Source organism: Bison bison, unplaced genomic scaffold (genome assembly GCF_000754665.1).
Source record: "Bison bison bison isolate TAMUID 2011002044 unplaced genomic scaffold, Bison_UMD1.0 scf7180017864073, whole genome shotgun sequence".
Classification (NCBI taxonomy): Eukaryota; Metazoa; Chordata; class Mammalia; order Artiodactyla; family Bovidae; genus Bison; species Bison bison.
The window spans coordinates 77,311-94,924 of record NW_011494645.1 but is presented as its reverse complement, the minus strand read 5'-3'; the positions used below and the strand labels follow the sequence as shown (position 1 = coordinate 94,924).

Sequence of the window (17,614 nt, the reverse complement as noted above, 5' to 3'; positions counted from 1 at the left end):
GCTTAGTTGTGTCCGACTCTTAGCGACCCCATGGACTGCAGCCTACCAGGCTCCTCCGTCCATGGGATTTTCCAGGCAAGAGTGTTGGAGTGGGGTGCCATTGCCTTCTGAATGCTACCAATTGCTTAAAAAAAAAAAAAAAAGAAAGTAGTATTTCATTTGGCCACAAGAGGGCGCTCTCAGATGACATTGGATTCTAAGAAGGCTTTTGTTGGCTTAGTCGGTAAAGAATCTGACTGAAATGCAGGAGACCTGGGTCTGATCCCTGGGTCAGAAAGATCCCCTGAAGTAGGGAATGGCAACCAACCCTGTATTGCCACAATACAGGCAACCCAGTATTCTTGCCTGGAGAATCCCATGGACAGAGGAGCCTGGCAGGCTACAGTCCATGGGGTTGCAAAGAGTGGAACGCGACTGAGTGACTAACACTTGGAACAGCTCTCTGGGTCAGTCTGAGGTGTCTGCTCCTGCCTCCCAGAAGACTGCAGTTCTGGGCGTCTGGGGGACTCACACAGTGTCAGGCAGTTCTCTGTTTCACAACTACTCACCATTTCCGCTGCCAGGTGAGGCAGCTCAGGAGGAGGATGCTGGCGAGCAGGAGGGTGCAGCCGGCCACTGTGGACAGAGAAGCAGGTCAGGGAGGCGGCCCCGGGGCTGAGAGAGCCCCTTCCCGCGTGTCGATGCCCCCAGCCCTCCACACCCAGCTCAGTGCTTCTGGGGAGGTGAGCGCCGCGGTCTCCGCAGCCCCTTTTCAGAACGCAGCTCCCTCCTGGCCAGGCTTCCCTGGAGGCTGCAGGACCAGGACCTGGGGGTATGGATCAGAAGGGCCCCAACCTTTCCCAAGGGGACTCCCCTCCTTCTCAGGGAGCAGCTGACAGGCACCCTCTTCAGAGAGGGTCAGAGGCCCAGCCTCAGTTAAAGAGAACTTGAGTGAGGCCCGCAAGGGGTGAAAGAAATGTTGAAACATCAAGATGAGTATAAAGGTAAGTGATAAACACTTGGCATCTCCTGAAAGCATCTCTGTTTCCCATACACTCTTTCCTTTGCCCTGGAGCTGGCGGTTATCCATCCAGCCATCCATCTATCGGTCTCAGACGTGCCTCAAAGCCTGTTTTTCTCCCTTCATCCGCCCCGTAAGATATAATTGACCTGTAACAGGCTGTAATTTTAAGGTGTGCACTTTTATTGCAAAATATATTGTAATTACTATTTCTCTTCTGTGCCAAGAACGTTGAAGATTTACTGTTAGCAACTTTCAAGTCCTCGACACAGCATCGTTGCTGTGATCCCCACACCCTGACTGTCCCAGACCGACTCCTCTGCTGAGGAAGTCCGTGCCCTTTGTCACCCGTTTCTCTTTGCCTCACCCCCAGGCCCTGGTCACCAGCATTCTACTCGAAGAGCTCCGTTTTGGTGTTTTGGGGTTTTTTTTGTTTCCCTCAAAGCCTGTTTCTGGCTCCCACCAGAAGGCAGCTGGAGTGGTCTTGGTGTGTTTTTTTCTGTCCTGCGCTGGGCATGCCACCTCCCTCCACTCACATCCAGGTGCTGGGTGTTTGTCCTCTGGGAGCTGGTCAGGAGGCTCTGGTTGAGGCTGGTTGGAGACCTCACTGCTGACTCACCACAGCCGTGCCTGTGACTCTGAGTCACGTTATGCTCTGGATTCGTCTTTGAGTTTATATATCATATAGTGTAAAGAGTTCATTTAGACTAACTCACCAAGCAGCTCACCACCCACCAAGCAAATGTGTAGGTTTCTGTTGGGTCACTACCCACCTGCAATCTGGTACTCAGTGGTAAATATGAACGTATCCAGCGTTGCAATCTCATCTGTGGGCTTCTGGAAATCTGCAAGAGAGGGGGAGGAGCTTGTGGATGCTGGCTGTGGGGCTGCCTGGGGCTGCGAGAGTCCAGGCTTCTGGAGGCAGGGGACTCGGAGGCCGCTGGAGACCTGCGAGAGGCCAGGGGAGCCCTGGCCCAACTTCTGAACATCTCGTTCTTCTGCCTCGAGCTGCTGCCCTCCAACTTGCTTATCCTCTGACACTGGCAACACTGACCGTGTTTGAGGCCTGGGAGGTCGTGTGCAGATGTGGGACCGTCTCTAGCACCAGGGGGCAACTCCCAGGCCAGCTCTTCCCTCTCCTGCCTCACAGTTTAATAGCCAGGCTTTTGTCTTCCAAGAATGCCAGCCGTACCTGTGGTCCCTGCCATCCTGGTTGGTAAGAAAGTTCCACTCCCAGGGGGAGCTTCCGTGCTCTCCTGAGGCTCTGCGTCATCTGGAGGAGAGAAGAAGGATGCTTGTGGGGCAGAGGTGAGGAGTGGGGTTCTGGGGTCTCCCACCCACCCCCTCCGCCTCCTCAGCTGACCCCAGACATGGTAGCTGAGGTGTGTCTCGGCTTTGCGGTCCCCATCAGGGTCACAGTGAAGTGGCTCAGTGACCCCAGCAGAGCGGGAGGGAGGGACCTGTGACCCTGACTCTGGCTCTCCTTGGAGCTCTGAGCAGCTTTCTCCCCGAACTTCCTACTCAGCTCTGGTTGCTGTCTGCAGCTTGGAATTGGGTCATCCTAATACAAATTCCATCAAACCATTAAGCAAAGTGTGTGCGTGCTAAGTCACTTCAGTCTTGTCTGACTCTTTGCGACCCTCTGGATTGTAGCCCATCAGGCTCCTCTGTCCATGGGATTCTCCAGGCCAGAATCCTGGAGTGTGTTGCCATTTCCTTCTCCGGGGATCTTCCCAACACAGGGATCGAACCTCTTATGTCTCCTGCATTGGCAGGTGAGAGTTCTTTACCACTAGGGCCACCTGGGAAGCCTATTAAAGTAGAAATGCCCAAAAGGAGAGCTTTTCTTTGTGACAGATTCCCCATTGCTCGTGGACACGCCTGGTGAGCAGTGTGACTCATGGGGGGGGGGCGGGCTATGGGAAAGAAACACAGCACCCCAACAAGAAGATCCAAGAGGGAGGTGTGGGGCCTGGGCAATGGGGGCGAGCAAAGAAACCACCGACAGTTAGGGCCCAATGGGGGGCCTTTTGATTGTAGATATGGTAATACGATTTGAGGACAAAAGTAGCAGAAGAACTCAACGTAGGTGGCGTGTCCATGTGTGTGAACGAGCACACAAGCGTGTGCCTGTGTGTCTGTGCTTGAAAAGTCCCTGCCCTGCACGTCTGCACTTTGGCAAAGCTCCGGTGGGACTCACATAAGAAGGGGGGTGGCTTTCTCCTGGTATAGAAGGAGGCTGGATTTACATCACGTATCAGCAAGTTGGAAACATATGCAGGGCAGGTGGACTTTCCCTTTTGAATGAGGAAGTCTTGGTAGCTTAGAAGCAGAGGGGGAATTTCAGGATCAGCTAGAAACACCGTGTGGGGGTGGGGGGGCCCTCTGGAAGATGCCTGTCTTCCTCTTTCAGATCCTGCTCTTTATCCCCATCAGGAAATGGGGGACCCCAGGGCATGGAGACCTTACAGTTCATCTCATCCGTTTTCTAGAGTAAGAACAAACCGAGGCCCCAGGAGAGGGAGCGGCTCGTCCAGGACCACATGGCGGGTGGGTCAGGGAGCCCCGCCGGGCCCGCCTCAGGGGAGCAGCCAGGCGGCGGGCCCTGGGCCCGGGCACCTCTGTACCTGAAGCCTGACCGTGCTCCCCTTCACGTATGCACTTGAGCCTGGGCCTGGTCCACCTCAGCTCCCCGTTGATCATCGTGCAGGTGCTTTCAGCAGGACCGGTCTGTAGGGCCCTGAATCCCTGGGCGCACTGGTAATGAACCGTCTGCCCCAGCGTGAAATGGTAGACTCTCTTTAAAGGTTCACGTTCGTGTTCCCATGGTGGCGGTTCCTCACAGTGACCTGGACGAGGGGAAGGGAATTCCAGAGGCAAGTTGAGGAGATGCTGTGAGTCCAGGCTGCCTCTTCCTAGAGACCAGACCACAGTCCTTCTTCTCTTCTTTGGCCCCTCCTCCACCCCTCCCCCCGATTTCTTCCAATAAGTATTGGTAACATCTATTTGTTAGGGCCTTTGCTAGGCACTTTGTGAAAGGCATGAAGACCCAGTCCCCCTCCCCTGCAGTGAGCAGACAGTGGGTCAGGGAAGGAGCCTCTGCAGGGAAAACGTGGGGAGCATGACACAGGTGCTCGCTCTGGGAACGCAGAGAAACGAGCTTCTGCTGACATGGAGAGATCTGCTCAGTGGACAGGCGTGCAAACAGTGGTTTCAGCTTAGGGTTAAGGGCAGGCTCCAGCCAGTCTGGGCCGAGGAGATGTGGAGACCACCTAGATCTCGACTGCTAAGTGAGGAAGCACATTCTCAAGTGGTAGTCTTGGAGCCACGGAGAAGTACTTGGGACAAATCCAAAGCTGGGAGGAGGGAAGCACCAAGACAATCTTAGAGAAATGGAGCCTGGTCCCTGATCAAGCCATGCCTGAAGCTTGCCCTTTTAAGGCCTCTGAAAATTCCCATATCCAGTAACTTTCCCCTCATCCAACTAAAACCAAAGCCTGGCTGCCCTTTAACCCCACAGATCATGTCCTGTCTTGATTTAATCCCTTGCCCCCCAAATCTGGACACATGGAACCACAGATCCTTCTAAGCCCAGAACTGTGAAGCTGTGTATATGCTCTGACCTTCCACAACCCCAAGGATCCAACATAACCCCTCCTACTGCCCTCTATGACCCTTTGCAGCAGGAGGCCTAGTGGTCCCATTCTGAGGGGTCTGCTCAGTACAGCATCTTGCAGTCCATCCTTGAACGTGTGTTTAAGTCTCAGAATCAAATTGCCTTTCCAGTCAGTAAAATTCATAACCGTCCAGACCCGTTGGAATTAGTTTTGCTTCTTTCGAGTGAAAACTTCCAAATTAAGACAGTCTGCGCAGCATCCCTTAGCCAGAGGCAGCTGGTTATCTCTTGAGTAAGGAGAGTAAACACTGATCTCTTGAGAAAACTTTCAGTAACTGTGGGATATGGGAGGCGAGAAGGAGAGGAAAACAACGAATGTGTTCTGAATCCTCACTCCAGAAAAAAGTCACAGTGACAAGGAGAGGAGACAGCGTATTGCAGCAGGTTCCCCAGATTAGTTGTTGTCTTTTTATTTTTTGTTAATTAATAAAAGCTGAAAATAAATTCAAAGTAGCTTAAATAATCGTACCAAGAGCCCTGGTCTAATTCAGGAGACCCGAGGCCTTATTTCGGTCCCATTTTATGAGTCGCGCCGTGTCTTTAATTGTCTCTGCATCTCAATTCCATCAGTAAATTGAAGGAATATTTCCTGCTCCCTGACATACTGGGTTCTGAGGTTGGAACGAGATTATACACCAAGTCGTAAAGTTCTCTGTAAGGTTGTACAATCAGCATAGGGGCACGGGGTATTGAAAGGTCAGCTGGCCCCCCAACGCTCAGGTTTCCCTAATGGGCTCCTTTCTTCCCGATGTCAAGGCTGACTTCCACCGTATTAATTTTGGAAAGTCGAGGCAGCAGCTGGGTGACACAGCACTGGCTCGTCCACAGCCCGTTAGCTCAAGCTCTGTCCGCAGCTTCCAGAAGCCAGTGTGGCCCCACCCAACTCAGAACCCTGTCCTGTTAGAAATAGAGACGTCTGGAAGTCAATTACTTGGCTCACAGTTCAGTGTCTCTTCCTTAAGGGAAACACAGAGCATCTTTTGAGGCCAAGGAGTACTGGCGACTCAGATTGCTATTCTCTGGCCACTGTGCTTGGGGCAGTTAGCCCCCAAAATGCTATTTGAATGGAAGTGAGTTGAGTTGAACTGAATTGAGCCCTCTTGGCCAGTTCCCAAGCCTGGAGGATGCACAGAGCCCAGGCTGGCTGCTGTAAGAGGGGCTCGAGATGCTGAGCAGAGAGCCTGCCACCACCGCGCCACGGCGCTGGTCCCCAGGGCGTCCTCGGGAGAGAGGACCACAGGCCGGACTTTCCTCCTCGGGGGTGCACTGCGTGTGTCTGTGAGAGAGCAGGTCCGTTCCTACCTGGAAGGTCAGCTTCCTCCGGAGGCTGCATTTGGTTCTGCGCATCTGTGGGTTTTTTCTCCCTCTGTTCTTCGGGTGCAGGAGTGACTTGTTTTACTGGGTTCTTAGCAGGGGCTAGAGAGTATGGAGGGAATGAAGAATATAACTTCACAGGTGTTTAAAAGAGAATACCCTCAGAAAGAACATCTTTCTAGGGCCTGTAACATGCCAGGCAATATTGGGAGATGCTGAGGTTATAAAAATGAGCCCCACACACCCTGTCCTCAGGGGGCTCTCAGAGGGCCTGTTCACAGGCAGCAGAGCACCAGCCTGCCAGGCAGCCTTCCTGTACATGATGATAGTAGTCTATAGTGTGTTTCTGAAGGACCCAAGCTTTTCTGGCTGAATGGTTTGTGCCTGTGTGTCTCCCCAAAATGGACCCCGTTCTGGCCATCAGCCTGTCAACGCCGTGCATGGAGGTGAGTGTGGTGGCCAGAAGAGCAATCTCAGCCACTCCTGTCTCCCGAAGGCAGGTTGTTTAAGAGTCAGAGGGCATCCTAAAGAATGGCAATGTGTGCAGTCTCAGAAAAGACAGAATGGTCTCTGCTTCCAAGGCAAACCATTCAATATCACAGTAATCCAAGTCTATGCCCTAACCACTAATGCTGAAGAAGCTGAAATTGAACGGTTCTATGATGATCTACAAGACCTTCTAGAACTAACACCAAAAAAAGGTGTCCTTTTCATCATAGGGGACTGGAATGCAAAAGTAGGAAGTCAAGAGATACCTGGAGTAACAGTTTGGCAAGTTTGGCCTTGGAGTACAAAATGAAGCAGGGCAAAGGTGAACAGAGTTTTGCCAAGAGAACACACTGGTCATAGTGAACACCCTCTTCCAACAACACAAGAGACGACTCTACACGTGGACATCACCAGATGGTCAATACCAAAATCAGATTGATTTTATTCTTTGCAGGTAATGATGGAGAAGCTCTATTCTGTCAGCAAAAACAAGACCAGGAGCTGATTGTGGCTCAGATCATGAACTCCTTATTGCAAAATTGAGACTTAAATCGAAGAAACTAGGAAAACCACTAGACCATTCAAATATGATCTAAATCAAATCCCACTTCCCTGGTGGCTCAGATGGTAAAGCGTCTGCCTACAATGTGGGAAACCCAGGTTCAATCCCTGGGTCGGGAAGATCCTCTGGAGAAGGAAATAGCAACCCACTCCAGTACTCTTGCCTGGAAAATCTCATGGACGCAGGACTGTGGTAGGCTACAGTCCATGGGGTTGCAAAGAGTCAGACAGGACTGAGAGACTTCACTTTCTTTTCCACTTTCTATGATTATACAGTATAAGTGAGAAATAGATTCAAGGGATTAAATCTGATAGAGTGCCTGAAGAACTATGGACGGAGGTTTGTGACACGGTACAGGAGGCAGTCATCAAAACCATCCCCAAGAAGAAGAAATGCAAAAAGGCAAAATGGTTGTCTGAGGAGGCTTTACAAATAGCTGAGAAGAGAAGTGAAAGGAAGGGAAGAAAGGAAAGATATACCCATTTGAATGCATAGTTCCAAAGAATAGAAGGGAGAGATAAGAAAGCCTGCCTAAGTGATTAATGCAAAAAAATAGAGGAAAACCATAGGATGGACATGTTTAGAGATGTCTTCAAGAAAATTAGAGAAACTAAGGGAACTTTTCATGCAAAGATGAGCACAATAAAGGACAGAAACAGTATGGACCTAAAAAAAGCAGAAGATATTAAGAAGACGTGGCAAGAATACACAGAAGAACTATACAGAAAAGATCTTCATGACCCAGACAACCACGATAATGTGATCACTCAACTGGAACAGACATCCTGGAATGTGAAGTCAAGTGGGCCTTAGGCAGCATCACTACTAGCAAAACTAGTGGAGGTGATGGAATTCCAGCTGAACTACTTCAAATCCTAAAAGATGCTGCTGCTAAAGTGCTGCACTCAATATGCTAGCAAATTTGGAAAACTCAGCAGTGGCCACAGGACTGGAAAAGGTCAGTTTTCATTCCAATCCCAAAGAAAAGCAATGACAAAGAATGTTCAAACTACCACACAATTGCGTTCATTTCACACATTAGCAAAGTAATGCTCAAAATTCTCCAAGCTAGGCTTCAACAGTACATGAACCAAGAACTTCCAGATGTTCAAGCTGGATTTAGAAAAGGCAGAGGAACCAGAGATCAAATTACCAACATCCTATGATTGTTGGATCATAGAAAAAGCAAGAGAATTCCAGACAAACATCTACTTCTGCTTTATTGACTACACTAAAACCTTTGACTGTGTGGATCACAACAAACTGGACAATTCTGAAAGAGATGGGAATACCAGACCACCTTACCTGCCTCCTGAGAAATCTGTATGCAGGTCAAGAAGCAACAGTTAGAACCAGACATGAACAATACACTGGTTCCAAATTGGGAAAGGAATATGTCAAGACTGTATAATGTCACACTGCTTATTTAACTTATATGCAGAGTACATCATGTGAAATGCTGGGCTGGATGAATCACAAGCTGGAATCAAGATTGCTGGGAGAAATATCAATAACCTCAGATATGCATATGATACCACTCTTATGGAAGAAAGTGAAGAAGAACTAAAGAGCCTCATGATGAAAATGAAAGAAGAGAGTGAAAAAATGGTTTAAAACTCAATATTCAGAAAACTTAGATCATGGCATCCAGTCCCATCACTGCATGGCAAATAGATGGGGAAACAAGGGAAACAATGGCAGACTTTATTCTTTCGGGCTCCAAAATCACTGCAGATGGTGATTGCAGCCATGAAATTAAAAGACTCTTGCTCCTTGGAAGAAAAGCTATGACCAACCTAGACAGCATATTAAAAAGCAGAGACATTACTTTGCCAACAAAGGTCTGTCTAATCAAAGCTATGGTTTTTCCAGTAGTCATGTATGGATGTGAGAGTTGGACTGTGAAGAAAGCTGAGTGCCAAAGAATTGATGCTTTTGAACTGTGGTGTTGGAGAAGACTCTTGAGAGTCCCTTGGACTGCAAGGAGATCCAACCAGTCAATCTTCAAGGAAATCAGTCCTGGGTGTTCATTGGAAAGACTGCTGCTAAAGCTGAAACTCCAATACTTTGGCCACCTGATGTAAAGAGTTGACTCTTTTAAAAAAGACCCTGATGCTGGGAAAGATTGAAGGCAGGACGAGAAGGGGACGACAGAGGATGAAGTGGCTGGCTGGCATCACTAACTTGATGGACATGAATTTGAGTAGGCTCTGGGAGTTGGGAAAGGACAGGGAAGCCTGGCATGCTGCAGACCATGGGGTTGCAAAGCATTGGACACAACTGAGCGACTGAACTGAACTGAAGAATGGCAGTGGTGCAGCTGCTATGGAGAACAGCTCAGTTGCATGTGCTACATTCACATCGTTATGAACTATAGTTATTTTCAGTTGTTTAGTAATTATTAGTGTAATGTCTTCCCCCCCTCCGCCACGCCCTCTTAAAGTGTGGTTTCCTTGGCTTGGTGTGGCAGAGTCTAGGTCCACCCAAATCTCTACAAATGAGCCAATGCCATGCCTTTTTATGGCTGAGTAATGTTGCATTGTATATACGTAGCACATCTTCTATATTCATTCCTCTGTCAGTGGACTTTTAGGTTGCTTCCATGTCCTGGCTATTGTAAATAGTGCTGCAATAAACACTGAGGTGCATGTGTCTTTCTGAATCATGGAAAAGTAGTACAGATGAACCTATTTGCAGGGCAGGAATAGAGACGCAGATGCAGAGAATGGGCGTGTGGACACAGCAGGGGAAGGGGAGAATGGGAAGAACTGAGAGGGTAGCATTTACATATATACACTAGTGTGTGTGGACCAGCTACTGGGGAGCTGCTGTACAGCACAGGGAGCTCAGCTCGGTGCCCTGTGGTGACCTAGAAGGGTAGGATGAGGGGTGGGAGGGAGGCTCAGGAGCTAGGGGATATGTGAATACTTGTAGCTGATTCACTTCCTTACCAGCAGAAACTAACAACATTGTAAAGGAATTCCACCCCCCCCACCAGCCCCCAAGGAAAGTTGCAGCCCCGCCTCCTTCTTTGCTCCAGTTTTTCTCCTTCCCTAGGGGTTACCAGTGGAAACTCTTACAGGTGCTGTTGCAGAAGCATCTGTTTTCCCAGGCAGAGTGGCTGGAGTCCCCCACGCAGCGCATGACGGCTGACACTCTGCGGAAGCCTGTCTTGCAGTCGCAGTTTATCATGGTGCCCACCTCGTACCTGAAGACCTTGAACATGGCGTTTCTGAGACTCGGAGGGTCATCATGACAAGCCTCTGCCAAGACAAAAAGGCACCTTAGTGATCCAGGAGCTTCCAAACACGGGTGCAGTCAACCATCAAAAGGTTTGAACCCCACCTTTCTTCCCTTGATTTAAGGGGTTGGCATGTACCCCACTTTTTCCTGGAAAGAAACTCAGGCTGTTGAAGGTTCTTTAGAAACCTTCAGATCAGAGATGGTTCAGAATTTAACTTCAGCCAACTTCTTCGCCAAGCTACAGTGTCTGTCAAACTAAATTAATAGAAACAGCTGGGGTTTTATTCTGATGACTCCTGCCGAGCAAGCATAGTTTCTAAACAAGGAACAAGAGGAAGGGCTTCCCTGGTGGCCCAGCTGGTAAAGAATCCGCCTGCAATGAGAGAGACCGGGGTTCGATCCCAGGGTTCGGAAGATCCCCTGGAGAAGGGGAAGGCTACCCATTCCAGTATTCTGGCCTGGAGAATTCCAGGGTATAGTCCATGGGGTCACAAAGAGTCGGACACGACTGAGCGACTTTCACTTCACTAACATGAGGAAAGGTGGGCAGCGGGGGAAGCCACACGGATTTAACTGAGGGATGAAATGTATCTGTTGAGAAATCGTTTCTTGGAGGAGAAATATTTGTTAAGTGTTCACTCAGCGTGTGGTGAGTAGGAGATGTGTTTCTCACCCATCCACCCACCTCTGAGTTTACCACATTTCTTCTCACACCACAAAACCTGACCCTCGCTTGGCCCAAAAAACCATCACTGGTTTCCCACTAAAGACACTTGAAGAAGTGGCCGAACACCCAACTAGTATAGGGAGGGAAGTGTGCTGGTCTCATCAGAACAGGGATTCCACTGTGTGTCTCTAGACACGTTGCCCTGCTTCAAGAGATGAGATTTTTCAGGAAAAAGTCATAGGCTGTGTGGAGGAGGCGGACAGGACGGAACAGGAAACGGGAGAAAGTGAGGCGGCGGGGGCTGCCGGCAGCTGGCCTCGCCACCCAGCAGAAGGGCATCGGCTCTGGGCAGGTGGCCGAACCCGGGGCCGACAGAGGACCGTCTGCAGTTGTGAGTCAGTCACTCCGTGTGGAGCGGAGCTTCTCGGAGCCCTCATGCTCTGCCCAGCCACTCACCGTCCTGGAGACCACCCCTTATCCCCATCCAGGATGCAGGACCCTCCTGACACCCCCCAGAGGATGAGGAGAATGTGAACAGCTTGCCCCACCTCTAACCCAGAAGGGACTAAACAACAGCAATTTGAATGGCCGAGTGGGCCAGCAGTTGCAGAGGAACCTGTAACATAACGTGCATGCTGAGTCACTTCCGACATCTCTGACTCTTTGTGACCCCATGGACTTTAGCCCACCAGGCTCTTCTGTCCATGGGATTCTCCAGGCAAGAACACTGGACTGGGTTGCCATGCCCTCCTCCAGGGGATCTTCCCGACCCAGGGATCGCACCCGCGTCTCTTATCGTCTCCTGCTTTGGCAGGCGGGTTCTTTACCATTAGCGCCACCTGGGAAGCCCATCACATAATTAAATTCTGGTAATTGTAATACTCATAATAAGGCAAGAAACATAGTGTAGTGGAAAGGGAAGGAAGCTGGGGTCTCTAAATTGTAGCTCCACCAGTTTATTAGCCACACAGTTTTATTGTAGTTACTTATCTAAGACGCAGCTTCCTTTTCTGTAAAATTCATATAATAATTATTATTTTACTGATTTGTTTTAAAGATTATGTGAAATAACATATCAAGGTAACTTGCAGAGCACCCAACACGTAATAGTCATAGAATAGATGCTAGTTCAGCTCCTTTTTTTCTCTGTCCAGAAAAAGCAATCTTAGATGTCCTTCAGTAAATGAGTGGACAAATAAACTGTGGTAAATTCAGACAATGGAATGTTATTCAGAGCTAAAAAGAAATGAGCTCTCAAGCCAGAAGAAGACATAGAGGAAGCATTAATGCATATTATTAAGTGAAAGAAGACAATCTTAAAAGACCACACATTGTATGATTCTAACTATAAGACATTCTAGAAAAGGAAAAACTATGAAGGCAGTAAAAAAAAAAAAATCAATGGTTGCCAAGGGTTACGGAGAAGGCAGTGGCATCCCACTCCAGTACTCTTGCCTGGAAAATCCCATGGACCGAGGAGCCTGGTAGGCTGCAGTCCATGGGGTCGCTAAGAGTCAGACATGACTGAGAGACTTCACTTTAACTTTTCACTTTCCTGCCTTGGAAAAGGAAATGGCAACCCACTCCAGTGTTCTTGCCTGGAGAATCCCAGGTATGGGGGAGCCTGGTGGGCTGCTGTCTATGGGATCGCACAGAGTCGGACACGACTGAAGCGACTTAGCGGCAGCAGGAGCAGGGAGGCTGGAGAGATGAATATGTAGAGCACAGAGGATTTTTAGGGAGTGAAATTACTCTGTATGATACCATAATGATGGATACAATAAATAAGTGGGCGAAGATTGTTCAAGTCACTTCTCCAAAGAAAATATCTGATTATCAGTAATCACTTGAAAAGGTGCTCAAGACAACATTAGACATCATGGAAAAGCAAATCAGAAGCCACTGTTCCAAGAGTCCATTAGAATGGGTAGAACAGATACAAGACTGATAATACCAAATGTTGGCAGGGAGCAACTGCAACTTGCTGACATTACTGGTGGGAGTGAAAATAACACTGTTAACTTTTGAAAATTCCAAGTTTTTAAAAATGAAGTTAGATATATACCTGCCCTACGATCCAACCATCCCACTCCTGGGTATTTATCCAGGAGGAGTGAAATCTTGTGTCTATGAAAACACTTAAACATTTATAGTAGACTTAAGTAATCTCAAAAACATTATGTTGAACAAAAGAAGATAAAACAACACACACACACGTTGATTCCACTTATATAAAGCTTCAGAAAAGACAAACTAGTATACAGAAAGAAATTAAACCAGGGTTTGCTCGTGGTGGGCGGGATTGACTGCAAGGAGTTGGTGGGGTGATGGAAATGGGGGGTCCTTGGGTGTACATCTTCATCCTGATGACAAATTGAAATTATAATGGACTCATCACAGTTCAGGCAGACAAAAGTAGAGTCAGGGGCCATGGAAGACCTGCTCTCAGACACCTCCCTGCACCAAGAACTTGAATTTTCTCTGAATTGCACAGAACTTAAGGACACCACCAACCGTTTTCAAAGCAGTATCTGCCAGCAGCTGCAAACTGATGGTCTCAAGGTCCCTCCTTGAAACTGTGCATGCAGCCTTTTCAGATGTCAGCCGATTGGTACTTAACAAGCATCCTTATGCTTGCCAGCTCCAACTATAATTCTTGGTAAACAAGTCATGTCACTAACTGTAACCTTGTGGGTTTTCCGTTTATAAGCCTCCCTTGTTTTATTGTTGGGGATGGAGTGGGGAGACAATTCACGGGCTCCTTTTCTTAATTTTTATTGGAGTCTAGTTGCATGACAATATTGTGTTAGTTTCTATGGTACAACATAATGAATGAGGCGTAGATATACATAGAGCCCCTAGTTTTTGGACTTCCTTCCCACTTAAGTCACCACAGAGGATGGAGTAGAGCTCCCTGTGTTATACAGTAGGTTCTCATTAGTTATCTATTTTATACAGAGTATCAATAGTGTCAGTCCCAATCTCCCAATTCTCACCACCCTTGCCCTTTCGCCCTTGGTCAAGGGCTTCTCTGGGGTATTCCTAACAAACCCCAAAGAAACACCTTTTTTATTTCAATCAGGTCTCCATTTCTGAAATTTTTGGTTAATGGCCAAAACTCATCAAAATCGTACACTTCAGATCTGCGCATTTCACTGCAAGTAATTTTACTTCCAAAAAATCAGTAAGAAGTATACTGAGCAACTCTCACGATTATTCACTAGCACAAAGAATCAAGGATTGACCTCAGATGCATTCGGAATCTGACAACTCAATCACAAACCAAGGAAGTTTCCAAACACAGAAATTGGAAAAGAACCAGGAAAATTGCCCTTGGGACAACTTGGTGTCCTTAAAAACTATTTACATGGTGATATGCTTTTTTTAATTAGGCCATGGAAAATTTTCCGGGATCATCATAAATTAGCCTGAGCGTCGAGGAGGTCATGTGAGGACAAGGGAAAGTTTCAGAGCTTCTTACTCCCACAGACTTGCTTTTTATCAAAGCATCTTTCCTGGAATCTAGAAGCAATGGAACTTCCCTGATCTATAGCTTAGAAGTAGTAAAGAACTTGACTATAACCCTTTGCCCTGGAACCATGCAAAGACTGAGCCAGATGTCATCTGAAGAAGGTGGAGTGGAAAGGTGTTCAGCAAAGGCAGACAGAGGGTGGGGTGTTCTTTTTAATAGGATTAAATCTGAGATTTTTTAAAAGTCCTTCTCAGACTGGTCATAAAAGAAACAGCAGTACAACATCTTTAAAAAAAAAAAAACAAAACTGAAAATGCCTCTTCTCTCCTGAAATCTTGCAGAGGAATGAGTGAGTGAAAGTTGCTGAGTCGTCTTTGGTTCTTTGTGACCCCATGGACTGTAACCTGCCAGGCTCCTCTGTCCATGGAATTCTCCAGGCAAGTGTACTGGAGTGGGTAGCCATTTTCTTCTCCAGGAGATCTTCCTGACCCAGGGATCAAACCCAGGTCTCTTGCATTGCAGGCGGATTCTTTATCATCTGAGCCACCAGGGAAGCAGAGGAGTGTTGAAGGACAATTCTGTTTATGTGACTCAGCAAAATGTCTTTACATCCCCTTTCCTCATATTATCCTTACAAATTTTCTTCTCACACAGCATGGCAGCTGCCCTCATTTCCTAGTTTTACTCTAAAATTCTCAGAGTTCAGCAAAGGGGCTTTTTCCGCCTTTACTCTTGCACCCACATTTCCAAATCTATTTCCTGTTTCCACCGGAGGCTCTGCCTTTCTAACAGAAGTCTTTCTCTGCTCTCCACTCTGCCCATTTCCCCAACTCAGGAGGCAAACACAGAAAAAGTTTTTGCAAGTGGGAAGTGAACTGTTTTTCTCTCTGTCGTTTTAAAGCATCGATACATTTCTAAATTGGATGTTATCTTCTCTTCGGAGAGGATTGAAAGCGTGTGCTGCTTCTGGAGTGAAGGAGAACTGTGTACATTCCTAGTCTGGTGCTGGGACTTGGGGTGAATGCTCAGCTTGGACTGGGGGTCCAGGCGGGGTCCTACCAGGGGCTCAGAGGAACACTGATATGGTCTTGCCACCTCCTACCTTTCGTGTGATCAGAGGTAGAAAGAGAGCCAGTGATTATCATTAATCCTGCAAACCCCAAGAGCTTCCACTCTCACTTAGAGAGTTCAAATTGAGCTCTTGTGACGTCGAAAGTGTTTCCTGTCTCATTTCAGATTTTAGCTAAGACAGGTAATTGGAAAGACACAGGCGGGACCCCACACATGTGTCCCTCTGCCCTGCACCCACCCCACCTCCATCCACACTGGCCCAGGTGCAGCTCCTCTTGGGATATTTGTAGGTTTGTTGCCTCCGGGAATTCCCTATTCAACTGAAGTGCAGGAATCTGTGCACTTTTGACGTCTCCAGCTGACACTGGTGACAGTCACTGAGAGCTGCCTTGCTCTGGGCTGTGTCACCACGCAGGTCTGGGAGGAAGGTGGACGAGGACGGGGGCCCCTGGGACACTCACTTCTTTTGATCTCCGTTGTTTCGTTTTCCCTCCAGTGGGTCGCTGGAGCTTCACCTCCTCCATCTCACCACACCCATGCAGGGGGAAAGAGAGCTGAGGCAGCCACTGCAACGCTGCAACAGACCAGCTGTTCTGTCTCCTAGGCGTCTGCTCTCTCCTTTCTGGCCTCTTCTTCTTCTTTTCATTTTTTAAAGATTTATTGATTTATTTTTGGCCGTGCTGCGTCTTCATTGCTTTGCATGGACTTTTCTCTAGATGTGGCAAGCTGGGATGCCCAGGCTTCTCACGGGGGCGTTGCTTAATGCAGAGCACGGGCTCTCGGCACATAGGCTTCGGTAGCTGAGGCTCAGCAGCTCTAGAGCAGGCGCTCAGCAGTTGTGGTGAACAGGCCTGGTTGCCCTGCAGCAGGTGGGGTCTTTCCAGAACAGGGGATGAACCTGCATCCCTTGTGTTGGCAGGCAGATTCTTTCCCACTGGGCCACCAGGGAGGTCCTGCTCTCTCCTTTTGAACATTAGACCAAACCACCAACCATTTGCTGCTGTTTCCAGAAGGACAGCTCCTGCTGCTTGGGTTTCCAATAACAGATGAGAAACTTGGTGACTCAGAGCAGTCACTTCCCTTCCTCTAAGTGACCGGCCACCCGGTAGGAGTGACAAGAGATGCAGACCGGGGCTTCCTAACTGGAGGTGGGATCCTGATACCCTTCTCTCGCCCCGCATGTGCTTTCAATGCCACTCCCCCCAACATAAAGCTACCCTTTGTGTTTTGCCATTTTGTTTTTAGAAGAGAATAGAACTAAGATGCGGGCTTCCCCGGTGGCTCAGTAGTAAAGTGCCAATGCAGGAGACATGGGTTCGATCCCTGGGTTGGGAAGATCCCCTGGAGAAGGAAATGGCAACCCACTCCAGTATTCTTGCCTGGGGAATCCCATGGACAGAGGAGCCTGGGGGCGCTATAGTCCTTGGGGTCACCAAGAGTCGGACACGATTTAGCGACTAAACAATGGCAACCGCAAAGAACTAAGATGAGTTTTGGGCTGAGGTGTTTTCGTGTCCCTCGAGTTAACCAGGAATACCAGCACCTGGAGGGAAGTCGGTCCTTTGAGCGGGAAGTCTGATTAGAGCCGGCAGGACTCTGCTTCACTTGTGCACAGCAGAGCCTCTCACACTTCGACATACAGACATGTGGCCTGCGGGGGGCTTGTTGAAATGATAGGGTGAGTGTGGATGCTGAGACGATTTCTCACAAGTGCCTTGAAGCTGCTGGGGGCTGCAGCCACGTTCAGCATCTAGCAGTGGCTGCCCCCTCCCCAGGGGCCCGCCTCCCCCAGGGGCCGACCAGTGGGGTCCTTAAGCGCCGCTAAACCTGCTTCTGGAGCACTTTGTTCCCAGGAAAAGCATCTGAGAGGGTGCACTGAGAACTCCCTCGGCTGGAGGAAAGGTAGATGGGTGAAAACAGTTGTGGACTAGGTGATTTTTTTTTTTAATATTCTTTTCTGATGTTGCTGAAAACAGAAGAGCACTCATATGGCCCCTGCGGCCTGTGTGAGTGACATGAAAGACAGGGAAAGGGAAGGGGCTTCGAAAGGATGTGGACAAGGTCTGAGATAAGATTCTTCGCTCTGTGCGTGAATCAAGATCAAGTTGTGTTTGCCCGAA

At 48.6% G+C, this 17,614-nt stretch overlaps 1 protein-coding gene across 2 annotated transcripts in view; it reads right to left on the bottom strand.

The window, feature by feature from the left end:
• IL2RA (interleukin 2 receptor, alpha) overlaps positions 1-17,614 on the bottom strand; it is a 45,719-nt gene that overhangs the window by 5,825 nt on the left and 22,280 nt on the right. For both annotated transcript variants that reach the window (XM_010837466.1, XM_010837467.1), the window contains exons 2-7: positions 10,122-10,304; positions 5,979-6,092; positions 3,628-3,849; positions 2,193-2,273; positions 1,774-1,845; positions 549-615 (exon numbers count right to left, since the gene is read on the bottom strand). In XM_010837466.1, coding sequence (XP_010835768.1) covers positions 549-615; positions 1,774-1,845; positions 2,193-2,273; positions 3,628-3,849; positions 5,979-6,092; positions 10,122-10,304 — 739 coding nt within the window. The remainder of the gene's footprint in view (positions 1-548; positions 616-1,773; positions 1,846-2,192; positions 2,274-3,627; positions 3,850-5,978; positions 6,093-10,121; positions 10,305-17,614) is intronic.